The sequence below is a fragment of the Desmodus rotundus genome, chromosome 2 (genome assembly GCF_022682495.2).
Source record: "Desmodus rotundus isolate HL8 chromosome 2, HLdesRot8A.1, whole genome shotgun sequence".
Taxonomy (NCBI): domain Eukaryota; kingdom Metazoa; phylum Chordata; class Mammalia; order Chiroptera; family Phyllostomidae; genus Desmodus; species Desmodus rotundus.
Window position 1 is genome coordinate 44,711,150 of NC_071388.1, and position 18,188 is coordinate 44,729,337.

At 40.3% G+C, this 18,188-nt stretch overlaps 1 protein-coding gene across 8 annotated transcripts in view; it reads right to left on the reverse strand.

Moving 5' to 3' along the window:
- Window positions 1-17,947, reverse strand: part of TBCCD1 (TBCC domain containing 1) — a 32,222-nt gene extending 14,275 nt beyond the window's left edge. Inside the window, exons 1-5 of one of the 8 annotated variants that reach the window (XM_053918193.2) lie at window positions 17,588-17,944; window positions 15,256-15,380; window positions 14,635-15,165; window positions 12,614-12,992; window positions 9,521-9,676 (exon numbers count right to left, since the gene is read on the reverse strand). In XM_053918193.2, coding sequence (XP_053774168.1) covers window positions 9,521-9,676; window positions 12,614-12,949 — 492 coding nt within the window. In that variant the 5' untranslated portion in view covers window positions 12,950-12,992; window positions 14,635-15,165; window positions 15,256-15,380; window positions 17,588-17,944. Of the gene's footprint in view, window positions 1-9,520; window positions 9,677-12,613; window positions 12,993-14,634; window positions 15,166-15,255; window positions 15,593-17,587 lie in introns of all 8 variants that reach the window. The other 7 variants (XM_053918196.1, XM_053918197.1, XM_053918194.1 and 4 more) reach the window with 7 other exon arrangements.
- Window positions 17,948-18,188: the final 241 nt, after the last annotated feature.

The following is an 18,188-nucleotide window of genomic DNA, read 5'->3' on the forward strand; positions in this document are numbered from 1 at the left end:
CTTCCTATCCATGAACATGATATGTGCTTCCAGTTACTTGTATCTTCTTCAGTTTCTTTCCTCAGTGACTTATAATTTTCCGAGTACAGGTCTTTTACATCCTTGGTTAGATATTCCTAGATATTTTATTCTTTTGAAGCAATTACGAGTGGGAATGTTTTCTTAATTTCCCTTCCCGTTAGTTCGTTATTGACATATAGAAATGCAACTGATTTCTGGATATTAATTTTGCATCCTGGTACTTCACTGACTTTATTAATCAGTTCTAGTAGTTTCTTGGTGGAATATTTGGGGTTCTCTATGTACAATATCATGTTTTCTGCAAGTACAGTTTTACTTCTTCCTTTCCAATTTGGATGGCTTTTATTTCTTCTTCTTGTCTGACTGCTGTGGCTAGGACTTCCAGTATTATGTTGAATAAGAGAGGTGAAAGCAGACATCCCTGTCGTGTTTCCAATCTTAAGGTGAAGGCTTGTAGTTTCTGCCCATACAGCATGATTCTGGCAATGGGTCTGTCATATATGGCCTTTATTATGTTTAGGTATGTTCCCTCTATTCCCACTTTGCTTTTTTTTTTTTTTTTTTTACGATAAATGGGTGATAAAAAGCATTTTATCAAATGCTTTTTCTGCACCTATTGATAAAATCATGTGGTTTTGATCCCCCGTTTTGTTTATGTGGTTAATCACATTTATTGATTTGCGAATGTTGTACCAACCTTGCATTCCTGGAATAAATCCCACTTGATTATGGTGTATGATCTTTTTGATGTACTATTTTACTCCGTTTGCTAATATTTTGTTGAGGATTTAACACCTATGTTCATCAGGGATATTGGCCTGTAATTGCTTTTGTTTGTTGGGAGTATTTTAACTACTGCTTCAGTTTCACTAGGTGTAATTTGTCTATTCAGATTCTCTGATTCTTCCTGATTTAGTTTAAGAAGATTGTATGTTTCTAGGAATTTATCCATTTCATACAGGTTGTCCAATTTATTTGTATATAGTTGTTCATAATGTTCTCTTACAATCCTTTGTATTTCTTTGGTGTCAGTTGTTATTTCTACTCTTTCATTTCTGATTTTATTTGGGTAATGTTTCTTTTTTTCTCAATGATCCTGTTTAAAGGTGTGTCAATCTTTTTCATCTTCTCAAAGAACCAGCTCTTGGATTCATTGACATTTAGTAATTTTTTAAGACTATTTCCTTTATTTCCCCTCTGATCTTTATTATTTCCTTCCTTCTACTCACTTTAGGCTTTGTTTGTTGTTCTTTTTCAAGTTCCTTTAAGTGTAAAGTAGAGTGTTTATTTGAGCTTTTTTTGTTTGTTTTTTGAGATGGGACTGTAATGCTATGAATTTCCCTCTTAGGATTGTTTTCCCTGTGTCATACAGATTTTGGATTGTTGTGTTCTCATTTTCATTTGTTTCAAGGTATTTTTTTGACTTCTTCCTTGAGCTCATTGACCCATCCATGGTTTAATAACATGCTATTTAGCTTCCATATCTTTGTGTGTTTTTCAATGTTCTTGTGATTGATTTCTAGTTTCATTGCATTGTGGTCAGAGAAGACATTTGATATGATTTCAGTCTTCTTAAATTTACTGAGACCTGTTTTGTGTCCTAACATGTGGTCTATCCTAGAAAACGTTCCATGTGCACTTGAAAAGTCTGTATATTCTGCTGTTTGGGAATGGAATGCTTTGAGGTTATCAATTAAATACATTTGCTCTAGTGTGTCATTTAAGGCTGTTGTCTCCTTGTTGATTTTCTGTCTGGAAGATATACCCATTGAAATAAATGGGGTGTTATTATCCAGACTATGACTGTGTTTCTGTCCATTGTTCATTTTGTCCATCAAGATTTGCTTTACATATTTAGGTGCTCCTATGTTGGGTACATAAATGTTTACTAGGGTTTTATCCTTTTGTTGGATTGTTCCCTTTGTCATTATGTAGTGACCTTCTGTGTCTCTTCCTATAGCCTTGGTTTTAAAGTCTATTTTGTCAATATAAGTATTGCATCACCAGTTTTTTTTCCCTTTCTATTTGCGTGAAATATCGTTTTCCATCCTTTTACATTTAGTCTGTGTCTTTCAATCTGTGGTGGGTTTCTTGGAAACAGCATATATATGGGTCTTGTATTCATATCCATTTCAGCTACCCTATGTCTTTTGGTTTAGCATTTAAGCCATTTACATTCAAGGTCATTATCGACAGCTATGTATTTACTGCCATCTTATTTTTAAACTATTTTCCTTTGTTTTTATCTTTCTCTTTCTTCTTAAAGGAAGCCCTTTAATATATGTTGCTGTACTAGTTTGGTATCAACAAACTCCTTTAGCTTTTTCTTGTCTGGGAAACTCTTTATTTTTTTTTGCCAATTTTAAATGACAGCCTTGCTAGGTAAAGTAGCCTTGGTTGTAGGTTTGCTTTCCATTACCATAAATATTTCATGCCAATCCCTTCTGGCCTGAAATGTTTTTCTTGAGAAATCAGATAATAGCCTTACTGGAGCTCCTTGGTAGGTAACTATCTGCTTTTCTCTTGTGGCTTTTAGGATTCTTTCCTTGTCTTTAAGCTTTGCCATTTTAATTATGATGTGATTCATGTAGGCCTCTTTGGTTTTATCGTGTTTGGGACTGTGAGCTTCCTGGACTTGTATGTCTTTTTCTTTACTAGACTACAAAAGTTTTCAGTCATTATTTCTTCATATAGGCTCTTGATCTCTTGCTCGCTCACTTCTCCTTCTGGTATTCCTATGATCCACGTTATTAAGTTTCATATTGTCCCAAAGGTTTCTGAAGCTCTCCTCATTCTTTTTAATTTTTTTACTTTTGTTGCTTTGCTTGGGTGTTTTCTTCTACCTTGTCTTCCAAAACACTGATTCAATCCTCTGCTTCATCTAACCTATTTTTTATTCCTTCCAGTGTATTACTTATTTCAAATATTGCATTCTTTATTTCTGACCAGTCCTTTTTTATTGTTTATAGGTCTCCTTTCATGCTGTTGAGTATCCTTATAGTCATTATTCTAAACTCTGTATCTGAAAAATTGCTTACCTCCCTTACATTTAGTTCTTCTGGAGGATTCTCTTGTTCTTTCATTTAGGGCCTGTTTATTTGTCTTCCCATTTTGGCTGCCTCTTTGTGTTTGTTTCTACGTATTAGGTACATCTGCAAAGACTCCAGTGTAGGCCTATGTCAGATGCTGTACGTGACTGGCTCTGGGCAGCCTGTTTGAAGCTATCAGTGATCCACAGGTTGTGGCTCCCTCTGCTGGGCCTGAATGTGTGCAGAAAAAACCGGGCTGTGCACCAAGGCTAGCTTTAACCAGTACTGGGCCTGGGGAGGTAAGCTAAATTCTCAGCTCCCAGAAATCTGCCTTAGTTGTTAAACTTAATTACTGAGATGACCACCCGCTATACTCCTCAGCAGCCCAGCTTAAACTCTACAGGGTGGGGCAGAGTAATTCCTGTGGGCAGGGCTATTGCTTCTCCTCAGGCTGATGCCACTTGGAAGGGGGTGCTCTGCCTGAGAAACATGGCCCCTTTAGCATGCGGAATGACTCACACAGGGATCCTAGTAGCTGTCCCTTCTTATCTCTCCCCACAGCAACAGCCCCAGACTCTCCTCATGGCATTTCTAGTCCACTCTGCCCTCCCTGTGATGGAGTCCAGGGTAAGTGGCTGCAAAGTTTTCTGCATTGATCCTTTAAGACAGCGGTCCCAAACCTTTTTGGCACCAGGGATTGGTTTCGTGGAAGACAATTTTTCCATGGACCGGCAGGGAGGGGTGGTGGTGGGGTTTTGGGGATGATTCAAGTGCATTACATTCAAGCTCACCTCCTGCTGAGAGGCTGAGTTCCTAACAGGCCAAGACTGGTACTAGTCCACGACCAGAGGTTTGGAACCCTTGCTTTAAGAGGCTCTGTGAGTCTCCAGCTGTCTCCCTGGTGGACAGAAACCCTGTTGCTTTTCACAGCTAGATGTTATCTGGGTTCCTTTCCTGGCTGTGGTGCTGTACACTGGGGAGCCCAGCTTGGGGTTTTGACCCCACACTTCTCAGGGGCAACCCCCTGGCCACTGAAATAGCCCCCTGCACTTTAGCTGCTGCCCTTAGGAGCCCAGCCAGCCCTCTTGAGCCTCTTCCATACTCACTACCAGTCACATTGTGGTGAAGTGGTTTCTTCTGTCTGTCCTTGGCTAAAGCTTTTCTCCAGCTAGTGTTCACTTGGCTCTTCAGGGTGACTTCTCTATAATTTAGTTGTAATTCCAGTACGGTTCTAGAAGGAGTTTTGTGCAGCTTCCAATTATGCCTCCACCATCTTGGATCTCCTTTTTTGTTCTCTTTTGTTCTAATAAACTCTAATTTGGATGCCAAAAAACATATAAAAGCAGAGCTGTCCACAGCCTCACCTGTTCTTTCTCCCTCTAGCTGAGTTGCCCTCCCCCATAGTAGGCCCTGCAGTAGTTCCATAGAGTACTGTATGAAAACAACAATGATAATTCACTGATGAAGTTTCTATAGAAAAAGGATATAATCCATCTGTGTTTTAAAAAGTCCAGTGTAGTGGGTGGACTGTAGACTAACAGCAGGGCAACAAGGTAGGGCTTAACTACAGAAATCAAGCCAAAAAAATTGCATTAGGGCCTACATAACAGGAATAAAGGGACAGATTTTGAGAGTTATTTGGAGGCAGACTCAGTAAGATGGTAACTAGGTATGGTTGATGAGAAGGAGAACATAGATAGCTGGTGGTGACTTTCACTGGCATAGGGAATACAAGTTAATTCAAGTAAAGGGTGATTGTACTGTAGGGACACACAATCATCTCCTAAACTACAGTACAGGTAGGTTTCATCAGAAGTGTAACTGGAAAGCCATCTAGAACCTGGTTCTCAGGGACCAGTGTCTCTCTGCATGTCTGTTCAATTCACTTTTTTTTTCAGATTACCTCAGAGTTTCTAATCCCTCGTAACTCCAGGATGCTCATGAACTTGGTGCCATTTGAGCTATCACCTCAAGTACCCATCACCAACTGGTTTCTTCAGTCCCTGGGGATACTAATTAGGCAAGGTCATAATTTCAAATCAGGCTAATTTAAAATACATACCAATGAATTGGTTATTCTAGTCAAGTGTCCATCCCTGGTCTAAGCAGTTGGTGGTAGAGGTCACACGATAGCTCAAATTTGAATCAGCATTTATTGGTGTTTACTATGCAACAAGTCTCATGCTAACATATTTCTGAATTCTCACAGCCATTCAGAAATAGGCCTTATCATCCCCATTTGGAGAAGAGAAACCAAGGACTTGAAGAGGTTAACTGACTTGCCCAAAATCATGTGACATTAAGTGGTAGAGCCAGATTTGAATGTAGGTCTACCTTAGTTTGAAACACCACCTCTAAGACTTTTGGTCAAGACGGAGGCATGGGTAAACATGGCTTATATCCTTGCATAACCACAGCAAAAATTACAACTGAATTCCCAAAACAAACCTATCATCCAGAATTGTAAGAAATTCAAGCTGTATGGGAGTCTGACAACTAAGGAATTAAAGAAGTAGCATTCATTCAGATGGGTAGGAGGGGCGGAGAAGTGGAGACATGGAACAAGTGGTCCCATACCCAAGTGTGGTGGATAAAAATTGACAGGGATACCTCAGGAGCAAGTGATCCCAGTCCCACACCAGACCACTCAGCCCAGGGTTCTAGTGCCAGGAAGATAAGTCCCCCATAACTTCTGGCTGTAAAAACCAGTGGAGGTTTGATGTGGTAACCCACAAGCAGTGTCTGCAGCGTTGTGGCTGAGATGAGACAAATTCACACAGACTACCAAGTCCTGTGGAGGAAAAGGGATGGCATGGCCACTCTCTCATGGGGAGAGTGCCCTGACCCTTGCCTTGACAGGCTTTTATTGGCTTAATTTGCATAGGAATACAGGGCGTGTATGGAAAGCTCATCAATCATTGTCAGGCTGTAATAATCAAATAGATAACATTCAAAGAACTCTGAGGGTTTATTTTGAGTCAGGGTCAGATAGCTAAAGGACCATAAAACTTTGGGGAAACAAACTCATTTCATGCTTGGACCCTTATCATTTAAATTGAGGGTATTAGTAAAGCAGGTTTCACAGGATTTTATGCATTCTTTCTTGGGCCAGATCACCCTGGGAAACCCACCCTTTCCAGCACAGGGCTGCACCCACCTCCAGCATTGTTTCAGGCTTAGGTCAAACAGGGGAAGTAAGGCAGCAAAGAGATTAGGAGACTTCTTGCAGACAGAATGAGGACTCAGGCTATGTTAAAGCCAAGGGGCGAGGGTCCATCACCCCTTTTCTCCATAGCCCCCTAAGTCCTTCCCTGACGGCCCCCTCATGACCATGCCTGTCTTAGGTCGTCCCTCTCTTGAGGAATCTTACCCGTCATTGGCTAACTGGTCATGCACTGGGGGCCAGGCAGGGTGAAGTAAAGTGGGCAGAGGTGGTGCTCCTGCCAGGGAGATAAGCTTTGTCTCCTTAGTGGCTTAGGGTCTCAAGATCTCTCACTCAGCCTTAGTCATGGGGGGTTACAGTCTCTGAAACCAGGCAGGGCAGTTCCCAACAGGGGTTGGAGCAGCAGAAGAAACTGTGGGGTTCTCATATGTCTCTTCTTAAAGGGCCCGCAACAGTCTCAGAATTTACACAGACTCACTACCTCTGGGCTCCAGCACTGGGGCAGCAGCTGGAAGGACATCAGAAGCATATAGGGAGAAAATGAAGCGTCTGACATCAGGGTAAGTGCCAGGGACAGCTTCCTCCAGGACAAAACTGCAGAGGCCAGGCAGCGGCCACTGTCCTTTTTCTGAGCTCTCCCCCACACAGAGCCAGAGTAGTGGCAACGTATCTGAGGTTCCATCAACCTGGTTCACATGGGCTGCCCTGCCCAGGCACTTACCTAAGGCTCCAGCCTATCCAACTTACAGGTCACTTTTCTACAATAGGCCACACTACTAAGACAGAGAGTCAAAGCAGCTCTACCTAATATGTAGAAACAAACACAGGGAGGCTGCCAAAATGAGGAGACAAAGAAATATGGCCCAAATGAAAGAACAGAACAAATTCTAGGAAAAAAACTAAACTCAATGGACAAAAGCAATCTATCAGATGCAGAGTTCAAAACACTGGTTATTAGGATGCTCAAGAACTCAGTGGGTACTTCAACAGCATAAAAAAGACCCAGGCAATAATAAAGCTTACCCTAAGTGAAATAAAGAAAAATTTACAGGGAATCAACAGTAGAATGGATGAAGCTAAAAATCAAATCAATGATTTGTAACATAAGGAAGACAAAAACATTCAATCAGAACAACAAGGAAAAAAACCCCAAAAATGAGGATAGGGTAAGGAGCCTGTGGTACAACTTTGAACATACCAACATTGGAATTCATAGGGGTGCTGGAAGGAGACAAGAAAGAACAAGAAATTGAAAACTTATTTGAAAAAATAATGAAAGAAAACTTCCTAATATGGTGAAGGAAATAGACATATAAGTCCAGGAAGCATAGAGAGTACCAAACAAGATGCACCCAAAGAGGACTACATCAAGACACATCAAAATTAAAATGCCAAAGGCTAAAGATACAGAATCTTAAAAGCAGCAAGAAAAAAGCAGGTAATTAGCTACAAAGGAGTTTCCATAAGACTGTCGGCTGATTTCTCAGAAGAAACTTTCCAGGCTTCAAGGGACTGGGAAGAAGTATTCAAAGTGATGAAAAGCAGGGACCTACATCCAAGATTGCTCTACCCAGCAAAGCTATCATTTCAAATGGAAGGGCAGATGAAGAGCTTCCCAGACAAGGTAAAACTAAAGGAATTCATCATCACCAAGCCATTATTATATGAAATGTTAAAGGGACTTATCTAAGAAATAGAAGATCAAAACTATGAACATTAAAAAGGCAATAAATTCACAATTATCAACAACTGAATCTAAGAAACAAACTAAGCAAACAAGCTGAAAAGACACAAAATCATAGAGATATGGAGATCATTTGGAGGGTTATCAGTTAGGAGGGAGAAAGGGAAGAATGGGGGAAAAGGTGCAGGGATTAAGAAGTACAAATTGGTAGGTATAGAATAGCCATGGGGATGTACAGTACAGTATAAGAAATGGAGTAGCCAAAGAACTTACATGCATGACCCATGGATTTGGACAATGGTGTGGGGATTGCATGAGGGAGTGGAGGATACTGGGGGGGGGGGCAAGGAGGGAAAAATCGGGACAACTGTAATAGCACAATCAATAAAAAAAAATAGGGTCTGGCATAAATAACAGCCCTCTTTTATTAAAAAATCTTATATTACAAAATCATAAGTATGTAATTCTATAACATAATGGTATCACACTCAAGCACACCATATGACATTTTAGGTGAAATGTTCAAATTAAAACTATAAATTATTACCATGTTATTACCCTACCAATCACACTCAAGCAGGCCTTACTTCTGCCAGACCCTGTGTATTAAAAAAAACACCATCTCTAAATGGTGTTTTATTCAGCAGGAACTGTGTGTGAAAACAGTAGGAAATGGTTGGCATCTCTAATATATCTGGACTTGTACATTCTGAATTTAAGGTAGAATAGGGAATTTATGTCAAGATGGAAATCTAGAATGGAGAAAAACTCAGGAGTCATTGAAATTATGAAGTCAAAGGAAGAGAAAGAATTACCCTGAATAAATACACCAAATGAGAGGACAAAATTGCCACAGGCAGAATCCTAAGAGAATAGTGGCTTGTAAGGGCCAAGGGGAAATAGGCTCATGAAGAATGAGAACAAAGAGTAAGAAGCAGAACCAGGAGGGAATAGCCTCATGGAATATAATGGTGAAAAGATTTCTCTGAAAAAGGATATCAAAGAGTCTGCACATGGCAAAATTACTGAGATCTACATTTTACTTAAAATTTAAATACTTTACATAAACAGATAAAAACACTTTGGGTTTCTTTATAAAAAACAGAAAAAAAATAAGATTTGCTAAAGCTCACAATGTGAGGCAGTTAAATTTAACTTCTAGGATATATCACATCGTACATAATTACTTAAGCATGCTCACCTTAAGTATACTTAAGCACATTACCTAAACATATGAGAAGATATTTTTAGAGAACTTTTTCAGTAGATTTCAACAGACTTTGGAAACACTGCATCTTCTTATTTATCCTTAATCAAAGAAGTAGATTCAAATTCATTAGCATTTGCAAAAATGGGAATGCTAGTAAAAGTATAGTGAATGATTTGCCCGAAAATCACGTAAGTAATTTTTATGTCAGTAAAGGAACTAAAATCACTAGTCTACATTAAGATTGCATATTGATTTTGTTTTATAATTTGGAAAAAAAAGTAAAAAACAAAGCAAAACAAACCAAGCCAGCAAATCAATGGCTTACATAAATAAATCCAACATAATTTTTAATGAGGGCAAACCATTCCCCTAATTGTCTCCTTCAGAGAAAGACATCAAAATTTAAATAGTACCTTATTATGACAACTGGATTTCTCAGTCAGGTCAGGAGACTGAGATCTGTTTCTGGGAGTAGGCCACTCTTCTCCAATCAAAGATGTCCTTAGGGAGACCTTATTTAACTGCTGTATATACAAGAAGAGCAGAAACTGTAGGGTGTCCACTGAAAGCTGTCCAAGAAGAAAACAATGATGAATACAGGTCCTAAAATCACATCATTCACTAGTCTACGACTAAACAGATATAGTAAACAAAATTCACAACAGTTTGCTGATCCTAGGAAGACAAATGTAGAAATACTGCTAGCATTCAGTATGTCTCTGAAACCCAGATGTAGCAGTTTCTAAAACTAATTAAAACGGTGACAGAAGGAAACCTGACTTGGGGTAGAGAATACACAGTACAATATACAGATGATGTATTGTAGACTTGTACTCCTGAAACCTATATAATTTTACTAAGCAATGTCACCCCAATAAATGCAATTAAAAATAAATAAACAAACTAATGAAACTGGAGTTACCTTCTCAGAAAGCTATGTAGCATCTATAGTCACAGATACTTTCCCAAAACTGATGAAGAAGTAAGAAGTACGTACTTCTTAAAAGTATATTATTTCAGAAGTTTAAAGTTACAGTTTTTTAAAAAAAACCCTTAGCAATATGAGTAAATATATAAACGAATGGAAGAAGGGAATTTAGTTAAGACACAGAGGTCAGTTAACCTAAGGCTCACACACAGACTTATTAAGAAAGTTTAAAATATCAGTGCAACACCTAAAATTGTATGTAATTTTTCAATGTGTGTGCATTTTGTAGGGAGCAGACATCAAGTTTTCACCAAATTCTTAAAGGGATGTTTGTTTGACTTAAAAATGACTGGTCTGATGGAATTTATACGTCATTTCTTATTTGAAGGGTATGGTTTGAGCTCAGGTTTTAAAGCTCATGATTAACCTCATATATGCATTCCCATACACATATAGGAAAGGCAAAAAAAGTAAAGTAATAAACCTGGGACTATACACTTACATTCACCCTGATTCCCAACCTGGATAAAAATTCCTATTGCTAACAAACTTAAAAATACCGATTCATAGGATCACCTAGACCTAGTCAATCAACTGTCAATGCGGAGCCCCATAAATCCATATATTTTCAAAAATTTTACTTTCTTAATTAAATTATTTGAGCTACCTAGATTCACATGCAGTTGTAAGAACTAAAAGAGAAATCCTATGTACACTTTACCCAGTTTCCCATCTTGCAAAACTGTAATACACTATTACAACCAGGATATTAACATTGACAGTCAAGATACAGAACATTTCCATCAACACAGAATCTTTCACGTTGCCCTTTTATAAACAAACACACTTCAAGAATATTACATAAACAGAATCATACAGTATGTAAACTTTTGGGGTTGGCTTTTTTAAAACTCAGTGTAATTCCCTAATTTTACTGATATTTCCATTGAATAATTGTATATTACATTGTCATTATTCCTTCATATACCTGCTTCCCCATGAGACCACAAGATCCTTGTCTTTTTCATTTTTATATTCCTAACAAGAATAGAATCTAGCACATTGTAAGCATTCCTCTACTGTGGCTAACACACAGTAGGCACTCAATAAATGTTTGAGTAATGAATAACTGTAATGCCCTTCCCCTCTTGGTTGCTTGCCAAACTTTTTTCAATTCCTGAAACCTTGTTTAGATATTACCCCGGGTAGCAGAGACTGTCTAGATGCTAATACCTTTTCTTTTCTTCCTGGGCACACAATCAGATGGCATTTCCCAGCCTCCCTTCAAGTTAGCTGTGGTATAACTGTGTTACAGTCAATTAAATGTGGGTGGATTTTCACATACCATTTTCAAGCTTCCCAAAAACTCTCCCAAAAGGAAGAGAAGGACAATGAGTCCTAGTGGGCAAGGCTGCGACAAATTGTATTATATTTCCAACTGTCTACTTCCCTATTCTTCAAAAGGCTTACATGAACCATGGGATTTTCCTTACCTCCTGTGTGGTAGTACCTTCCCCATCATTGATTTTAGGCATGGGTATATGACAAAACTTGAGCCAATGGCATGAAAGTAGTCATAGTTTATGTTACATATCTGAGCAAAAGTTTTAAGAGACATCATGAGTTTCCTCCTGCTCTGTTGCTCTTCCCTTCTGTCCCATGAATAGATGACATACACAGAAACTGTTTCTGCAGCCTGGGTCCCCCAAATAAGAACATACAGCCAAGCCACAGCCTGGAAGAGAGCCATAGCTAGGGTGTAGCCAACAAACAAAATAAGCAAGAAATAAACCTTTGTTACTGCAAGCCACTGGAATGGCATTTTTTTGTTTGTTTTTAACTGTAGCAAAGCTGACTTACATAATAGTGGCTCCAAAAGACAGAAGCAGCCTGGATGTCTCAGTCATTGCCTGGACAACAGCAGCCTAGAGATACCCTGTGTTGCACTGTTGCATAAATGAGAGAAATAAACTGTTTTGTGTAAGCCACTGAAATATTGGATTGCTTATTACTATAACTAGCCTATTCTGATTAACATACTTTCTCTGTGAAGTCCCTTCTGATCATTAGAATTAATCACTTTCTTCTCTATTTCTGTATGTTATGCATATTTTTATTATTGGACATTTCACACTATGAAATAGCACTTTTTTGCACCCCAGCTTCCCCTAATAGTCTATGAGCTCCATGAAGCCATGAAAGCAGAGATGCTGTTCTAATCTTTGAATCCCAGAACGCAGCAGATGCACACTTAAAAAGAGTCAGGTGGTTCATACCAGCAGTTCATAAGCACTCACTGACCTTAAAACACTTTTAAAGTCAATGAAAGTATTTCCTTCTTTCAATTACAGGGTTTCTGTAACATTATTGCTTTGGAAGCAGGTGAATAAGGATTGCTAAGGACTAATTCATTAAATAATGACAAATTGGAACTGCTAAAACCCAAATGGTGCTTTGGGATTACAATGGTCATTAACCTAAAACCACACACTACACAGCTAGTTTGTACATAAAAAATTAAAAATAAAGTTTATTTCCCAAAGTAATTAAACACATACATATACATATAAATCCATACCTGATTTCTCTGCTTTTCGACTTCATCCTCAGATGTGCAACTGGACAGAATCTCAGACCACTCCAGACGCTCCTCCGGTGTCTTCACTGCAAGACCATCAAAGATTTCAAAGTAAAGCCACGCCAGATCCTTAGCCAACTGCAGCTTCCCACATGCAATGTGTCTCCAGGTTGACCAGTATAGGCGTGGGTAAGCTCCCTCTGCGGCCCGGGTTCGCACATAGGTGGATATCTTCCTGAGGTAGTGAAGACTGAACTTGGATGGTGGTGGGACCTGTAAGGCACCCACTATAAAGGGTTCTGCTTTCACCCAGAGGAGAACTCCGGACTGATCCATATTGTCTCTAAGGACATCTGTGTAAAAAGGCTTCTTTGCATACCTAGGAAATAAAGTTTCTTCACAAACTGATTTGAAACAAAACTCATTTATACATTTTCTTGTAAAGTGACCCCCCCTTAACTAGTTGTTTTTAAATGTACTATATCACTTTAAAAAGCAGATCTAGCTCATCAACCAAATGCAGAATAGATTTCTTGGTCGGTTCTCATTACAATCTATTTAAACAAGAAAAATTTTGTGATAAAACTAAATTATCTTATTGAATTGTTTGAAGTGGTTGTTTTAGGAAAAGTGTGTAAGTTCGTAAGGTATGAATTGGGGAAAAGAAGAAATGGGAAAAAGAGTCATCCTATCACAAGAAATTTTACTCTGCTGTGAAAAGGAACGCTAGTCAAAATTAAGGGAATAAAACTTCACAGAGTCAAATCACTTACACATAAGGATGACTGGTTAAAGATTTGGACGTGTTAGCTGCCCATATAAACTCAATATGAAGCACTAACACAAGATGGCAGAAGAGTGCCCACATAAAAGTAGGCTATGAAAATAGATCAGGGAAAGTTAAAACTATTCTTGGTAACAGGTATAATCTACTATGTTCAGGTGCAATATTTTTAGATTTTGTTTGTTGTTTCTTTGTTATAACAACAATACGTAATTTTTATGAAATATTTATAAAGTATCTAAAAATAGAAAAGGAGAAAATCATTCACAGTACCACCACCAAACAGAAACTAGTTAATATTTTATTGTATTCACTTTTCTATTTTTCTATGCATAGATTGGATGTTAGTTTCTGAATTTTCATAGTTGTGATAACACCATATATACAATTCTGCATTATTTTAAAAGCTTCATAGCACTGGAAATAAATGTACCCTGGCTTATTCAACTGTTCTCCTGTTTTTAGACATTTAGTAGGTTTAAAATTTTTCAGAAAAAACAAGATAGGCAAAATACTGATCACTGTTAAAGATGGGTCATGAGCAGTGGGGGTCATTTACCTATTCTACTTTTATGTTAAAAATTTCCCTTATAATAAGTTTAAATATTTTCACCATCACAAATAATGCTATAATACCATCTTTCTGCATATCTTCTGCATTATTTCCCAGAGAAAATTTTCAGATGTGCATTTGTGACATAACTGACAATTCTGAAGCTCCTGACATATAGTTCATTGCTTCCCAAAATGACTGTATGAAATTGTACCTTCATTTGACCCAAGGTACTCTCTTCACTGACAACTCGTCGCATTAAGTAACATCACTTAAAAAGACCTTCCTTGTATGACTGATGAAAAATGCTTTGTTATTATTATATTCTGCATTTGATTCTGAGAAAATTGTGCTTCTCTGGGGAATTATCTGTTCAAAAAATAACTGACATCAACTGAGTGCCTACTATGTGCCAGGTAACATGCTAAATATTTTTCATACTACACCTCTTTTCATCCCCACAACCACTTGAAGATTAATATAATTATCCCGTTTTCAGATGAAAAAAATGGAGGCTCAGAGAAGTTAAGGGACTTACCCAAAGTCACATACTTGCATTGACACAGCCCAGGACTGCAATTCAAGTCTGTCTGACTCAAGAACTGTGTTGCTTACAAATGTTCTTTAAGAATTCGGTTTTGGGAAAATCTCCAAAAAATGGGAGTGAATCCAGACAAGACTTACCAGAATGAATGGCTTCAGACATGAGGCCATATATGGCCATGTTCCAAGTGGATGAACATGGGAACAGGAACCCAAAGGAAGGGCGTGAGAGGGTAGATGGCAGCTGTTTTAGAATTTGGGAATGGTTTAGCATGGTTCTGAATAAAACCACGCGATGAAGTTACCTGAAGATCTTAGTTCCCCCCAAATGGACACAGGATGCTCTGTGAGATTCTGAGCTCCTGTGTCTAAACTGTGCAATCAAAAGCCACAGATCGTGGAGATGAGCCCTCTATATCAACTCCGGGACTCGAGAGGGCTAAATTCGTAAACAAACTTAAAGGGGGCTCTCTACTTCTTCAAAGATTCCCCCGGGGTGCGCCAGGAGTAGGGTTTTTCAGTGCGGAGATGAGAGGGAGGCCCGAGGCGGTCCTCCAGAAGGTTCGCCACCTTCTCGGGTGCTGTCCGGGGTAGGACGCTGCGTGGGCCGCCCGAGCGCTGGACTGGACTTCGGAGAAGCCTCGGCTGAGGGTGTCCGTAAACGACCGAGACCTGGCGAGCGCAAAAGTAGCCTCCCCAGTCGGAGCCTGAGGCGTGACAAGCCCACCCATCCTCCCCCCGCGCCGGTCTGTGAGCGGTTACCTGCAAAGGCAGGCGCCGATCCATCGCACTTTTCCGCGCCACAGCGGCGCCCGCTCGCCTGGCACGCCTCTCGCCCACCGCCGCGGCGCACACCGCGCAAGCGCGAGGCTTCACACAACCGACATCTGGAGGACCAAATTGCTAGAGTGGCCGACCGATTCTCTAGCGGTCTGAGAAACATTTGGCGGAAACTAATATGCTCCCTGGATGCTGGGACCTGGAGCCATCCATACAGGGCTGCCTTCTGGTATCCAGCCTTTCAACTCAGGGTAGTAGGAAGTTTTCGGTTCCTCCACAGAACTGTGGGCAGACAGTAACTGCTGGAAAGGTCAGCACGCTTTGATCAGGAATATCAAAAACGACAGTTTATATTTTAGAGTGCTTACTCTGGGTTGGACACCTTTTTGTGTATTATCTCAGTCTTCCCAAGAACCTTTTGGGTTAAGTACATTTGTTTTATTGATGAGAAAACTAGGGCGTAGGGGAGTGGACAGTAATACACCCCTAAGGGCACACAAGACTCCAGCCAAGATACAAATCCAGGCCCTCATGAAGCTCTCTTGGATTCCATCCCCCAGCAGACATCACTCCTTCCTTCAAATCTCCATTTCATGATTTTTAGCCATTTCCTGCTTTCTTAGTTCGTTTATGATCTCTCTAGGTATGGAAGATGCAAAGGTAAAAAGACCATAAAATGAAATTAGTTTCTCTTTTACAGAGCTTCACCCCTCTAAGTAGGCATCTTTCTGAAAGCATAGCCTAATCTTTCTTTGAACTCTGCATGAGTCAAGGAGTAAAGTGCAGGGGCAATCTACTCAAACAGATCTAGGTTATGATCCAGGCTGCACCGCTAAGTAGCTCGGTGACCTTGAGCACATTCTCTCTATGCCTTTGTTTTCTGCAACAGCAATTATTTGTTGAGCTCCTCTGTGTGCCCGGCAAAGTGCTAGGCACTAGGATTACAGAATTAAACAAAACAGATAAAAGGCCCTTGCTTTGTTGGGGTGCATATTTTAATAAGGGAGAATGGATAATACATATTAAGGAGATAAAATAGGATTGGGGGAGGGAGTCAGTGTTAAAATTGAGCTGAGGCCTGAAGAATAAGAAACCAGCAAACAAAGATCACAGTCAAAGCAACATTTACTCACTGTTTTAAGGTACTCTTCTATACAGCTAAGAACAGAACAATCAGTTTCATGCTCCCATGAAACTGGCATTCCAGTGTGCCTGAGTATGGGAGGCAGGGACGGACACAATAAAATAAAGCAAGGTAGTGTAAGAATACGGGATTCAGCAGGGGCTACTTTTGATTGGTTGATCAGGGAAGTCTTTTTTGAGATGGTGGCATTTTAGCTGATTGTGTTTAAAAAGGAGTCACCCATGTGAGCATTTGAGAGAAGAGTGTTTAAGGCAGAGAGTACAACTAGAACAAAGGCCCTAGGCAGGAATGAGCTTGGTGTATTCAAAGAAGAGAAAGGAATGCAGTTTTGCTGGAACATGGTAAGGAGTATATTGACTGAGTGAACATACATATCATATAAGGTTTTCCTTGACAAAAAATTCCCAGCATTATTGAGACATACAAGGTTTTACAATCTACCATAAAGAGTTGGGATTTTATTCTAAGTGCAATGAAAAGCTATTTGAGGGCTCTAAGCAGGGGAATGATATGATCTGGTATGTTTGTAAAAAATCATGGTGGTGGGGTGGGCAGGAGTGAACACGAGATACTAAGAGTGCTGCTGGCAGGGAGACCAGTTAGCCAGGTGGGGGATGATGTGACTTAGCCCAGAGAGGTAGTGGAAAGCAGTGGACAGATTCGGGCTATAGTTTATAGGTGAACATTTAGATAGGGGATGCAACATAGGAATCAAGGAACACACCTAGAGTTTTGTCGTGAAGTTTTGTGGCGCGCTTACTGAGATAAGCAAAAGTAGGCGGGGGCGTGGGGAATCAGAGTTCTTATAACTAATAATAGTTACTCACTGCGTGCTTACTGTGCGCCAGACACTGTGCTAGACGGCTTAAAGATATTTCTCCTATTAAAATGTCACACAATGCCCTGGCTGGTGTGGCTCAGTGAACTGATTGCGGTCGGCAAACCAAAAGGTAGCCGGTTGGATTCCAGTCAGGGCACATGCTTGGGTTGCTGGCCAGGCCCCCAGTCAATGTATCTCACACAAGATGTTTCTCTCCCTTTTTCTCCCTTCCTTCCCCTCTCTCTAATAATAAATAATAAATTAAATGTCACAACACTGCCAGTAAATACATCAAGTCTGTAAATAAAGAAGGTTAGGCCCAGGCTGGTGGGTAAGAAGCTTAGGCTCACCGCTAGTAAGTGGTGGAAGCTGGATCCGAACTTCAGTCTGTCCACCTCCACCGGCTCTTCTCTGTGAAACCGAGACCATTTCTCCCGGAGATGTCAGGAGAAGGTAAAATAAGACTTACTGAAGAGGATGTTCGCAGCACCCAGGGCTTGGAGTGATTGTCTCCACCCATTTCGAACATGTCCCTCCGCCCCTGATCCTGCACGTAGTCCCGTATGAATGAAATTCCGAGACTGGTAATGGGGATCAAACTTGCTTCCCACAATTGGTCAGAGCTGAAGGAGAAGCCTCGTGATTGGGCGAAAGTCAGAGGAGGCGGGCTGGGTATCTTCGAGTACCTTAGATACCCTCTTGGGGCACTAATTTTCTCATCGCTCTTTTACGTAGTTTGCTACGACTCGCGGGGGCAGCGGCTGAGCGGATTCCAGCGGCGGCGCGATTCTCTGACGTTCCCTCTTCTAATTGGCTAGAAACTGAGACTGCAGTTCCGGAGCCTAATTGGCCGTCCGAGCCGCCTCGGAGGTGAAGTGTACTGCGCTGATTGGCTGTGCGGAGCCGGCCGCCTGTGATGTCCCGAGCAGCGATTGGCTTTCATCTGCTAGG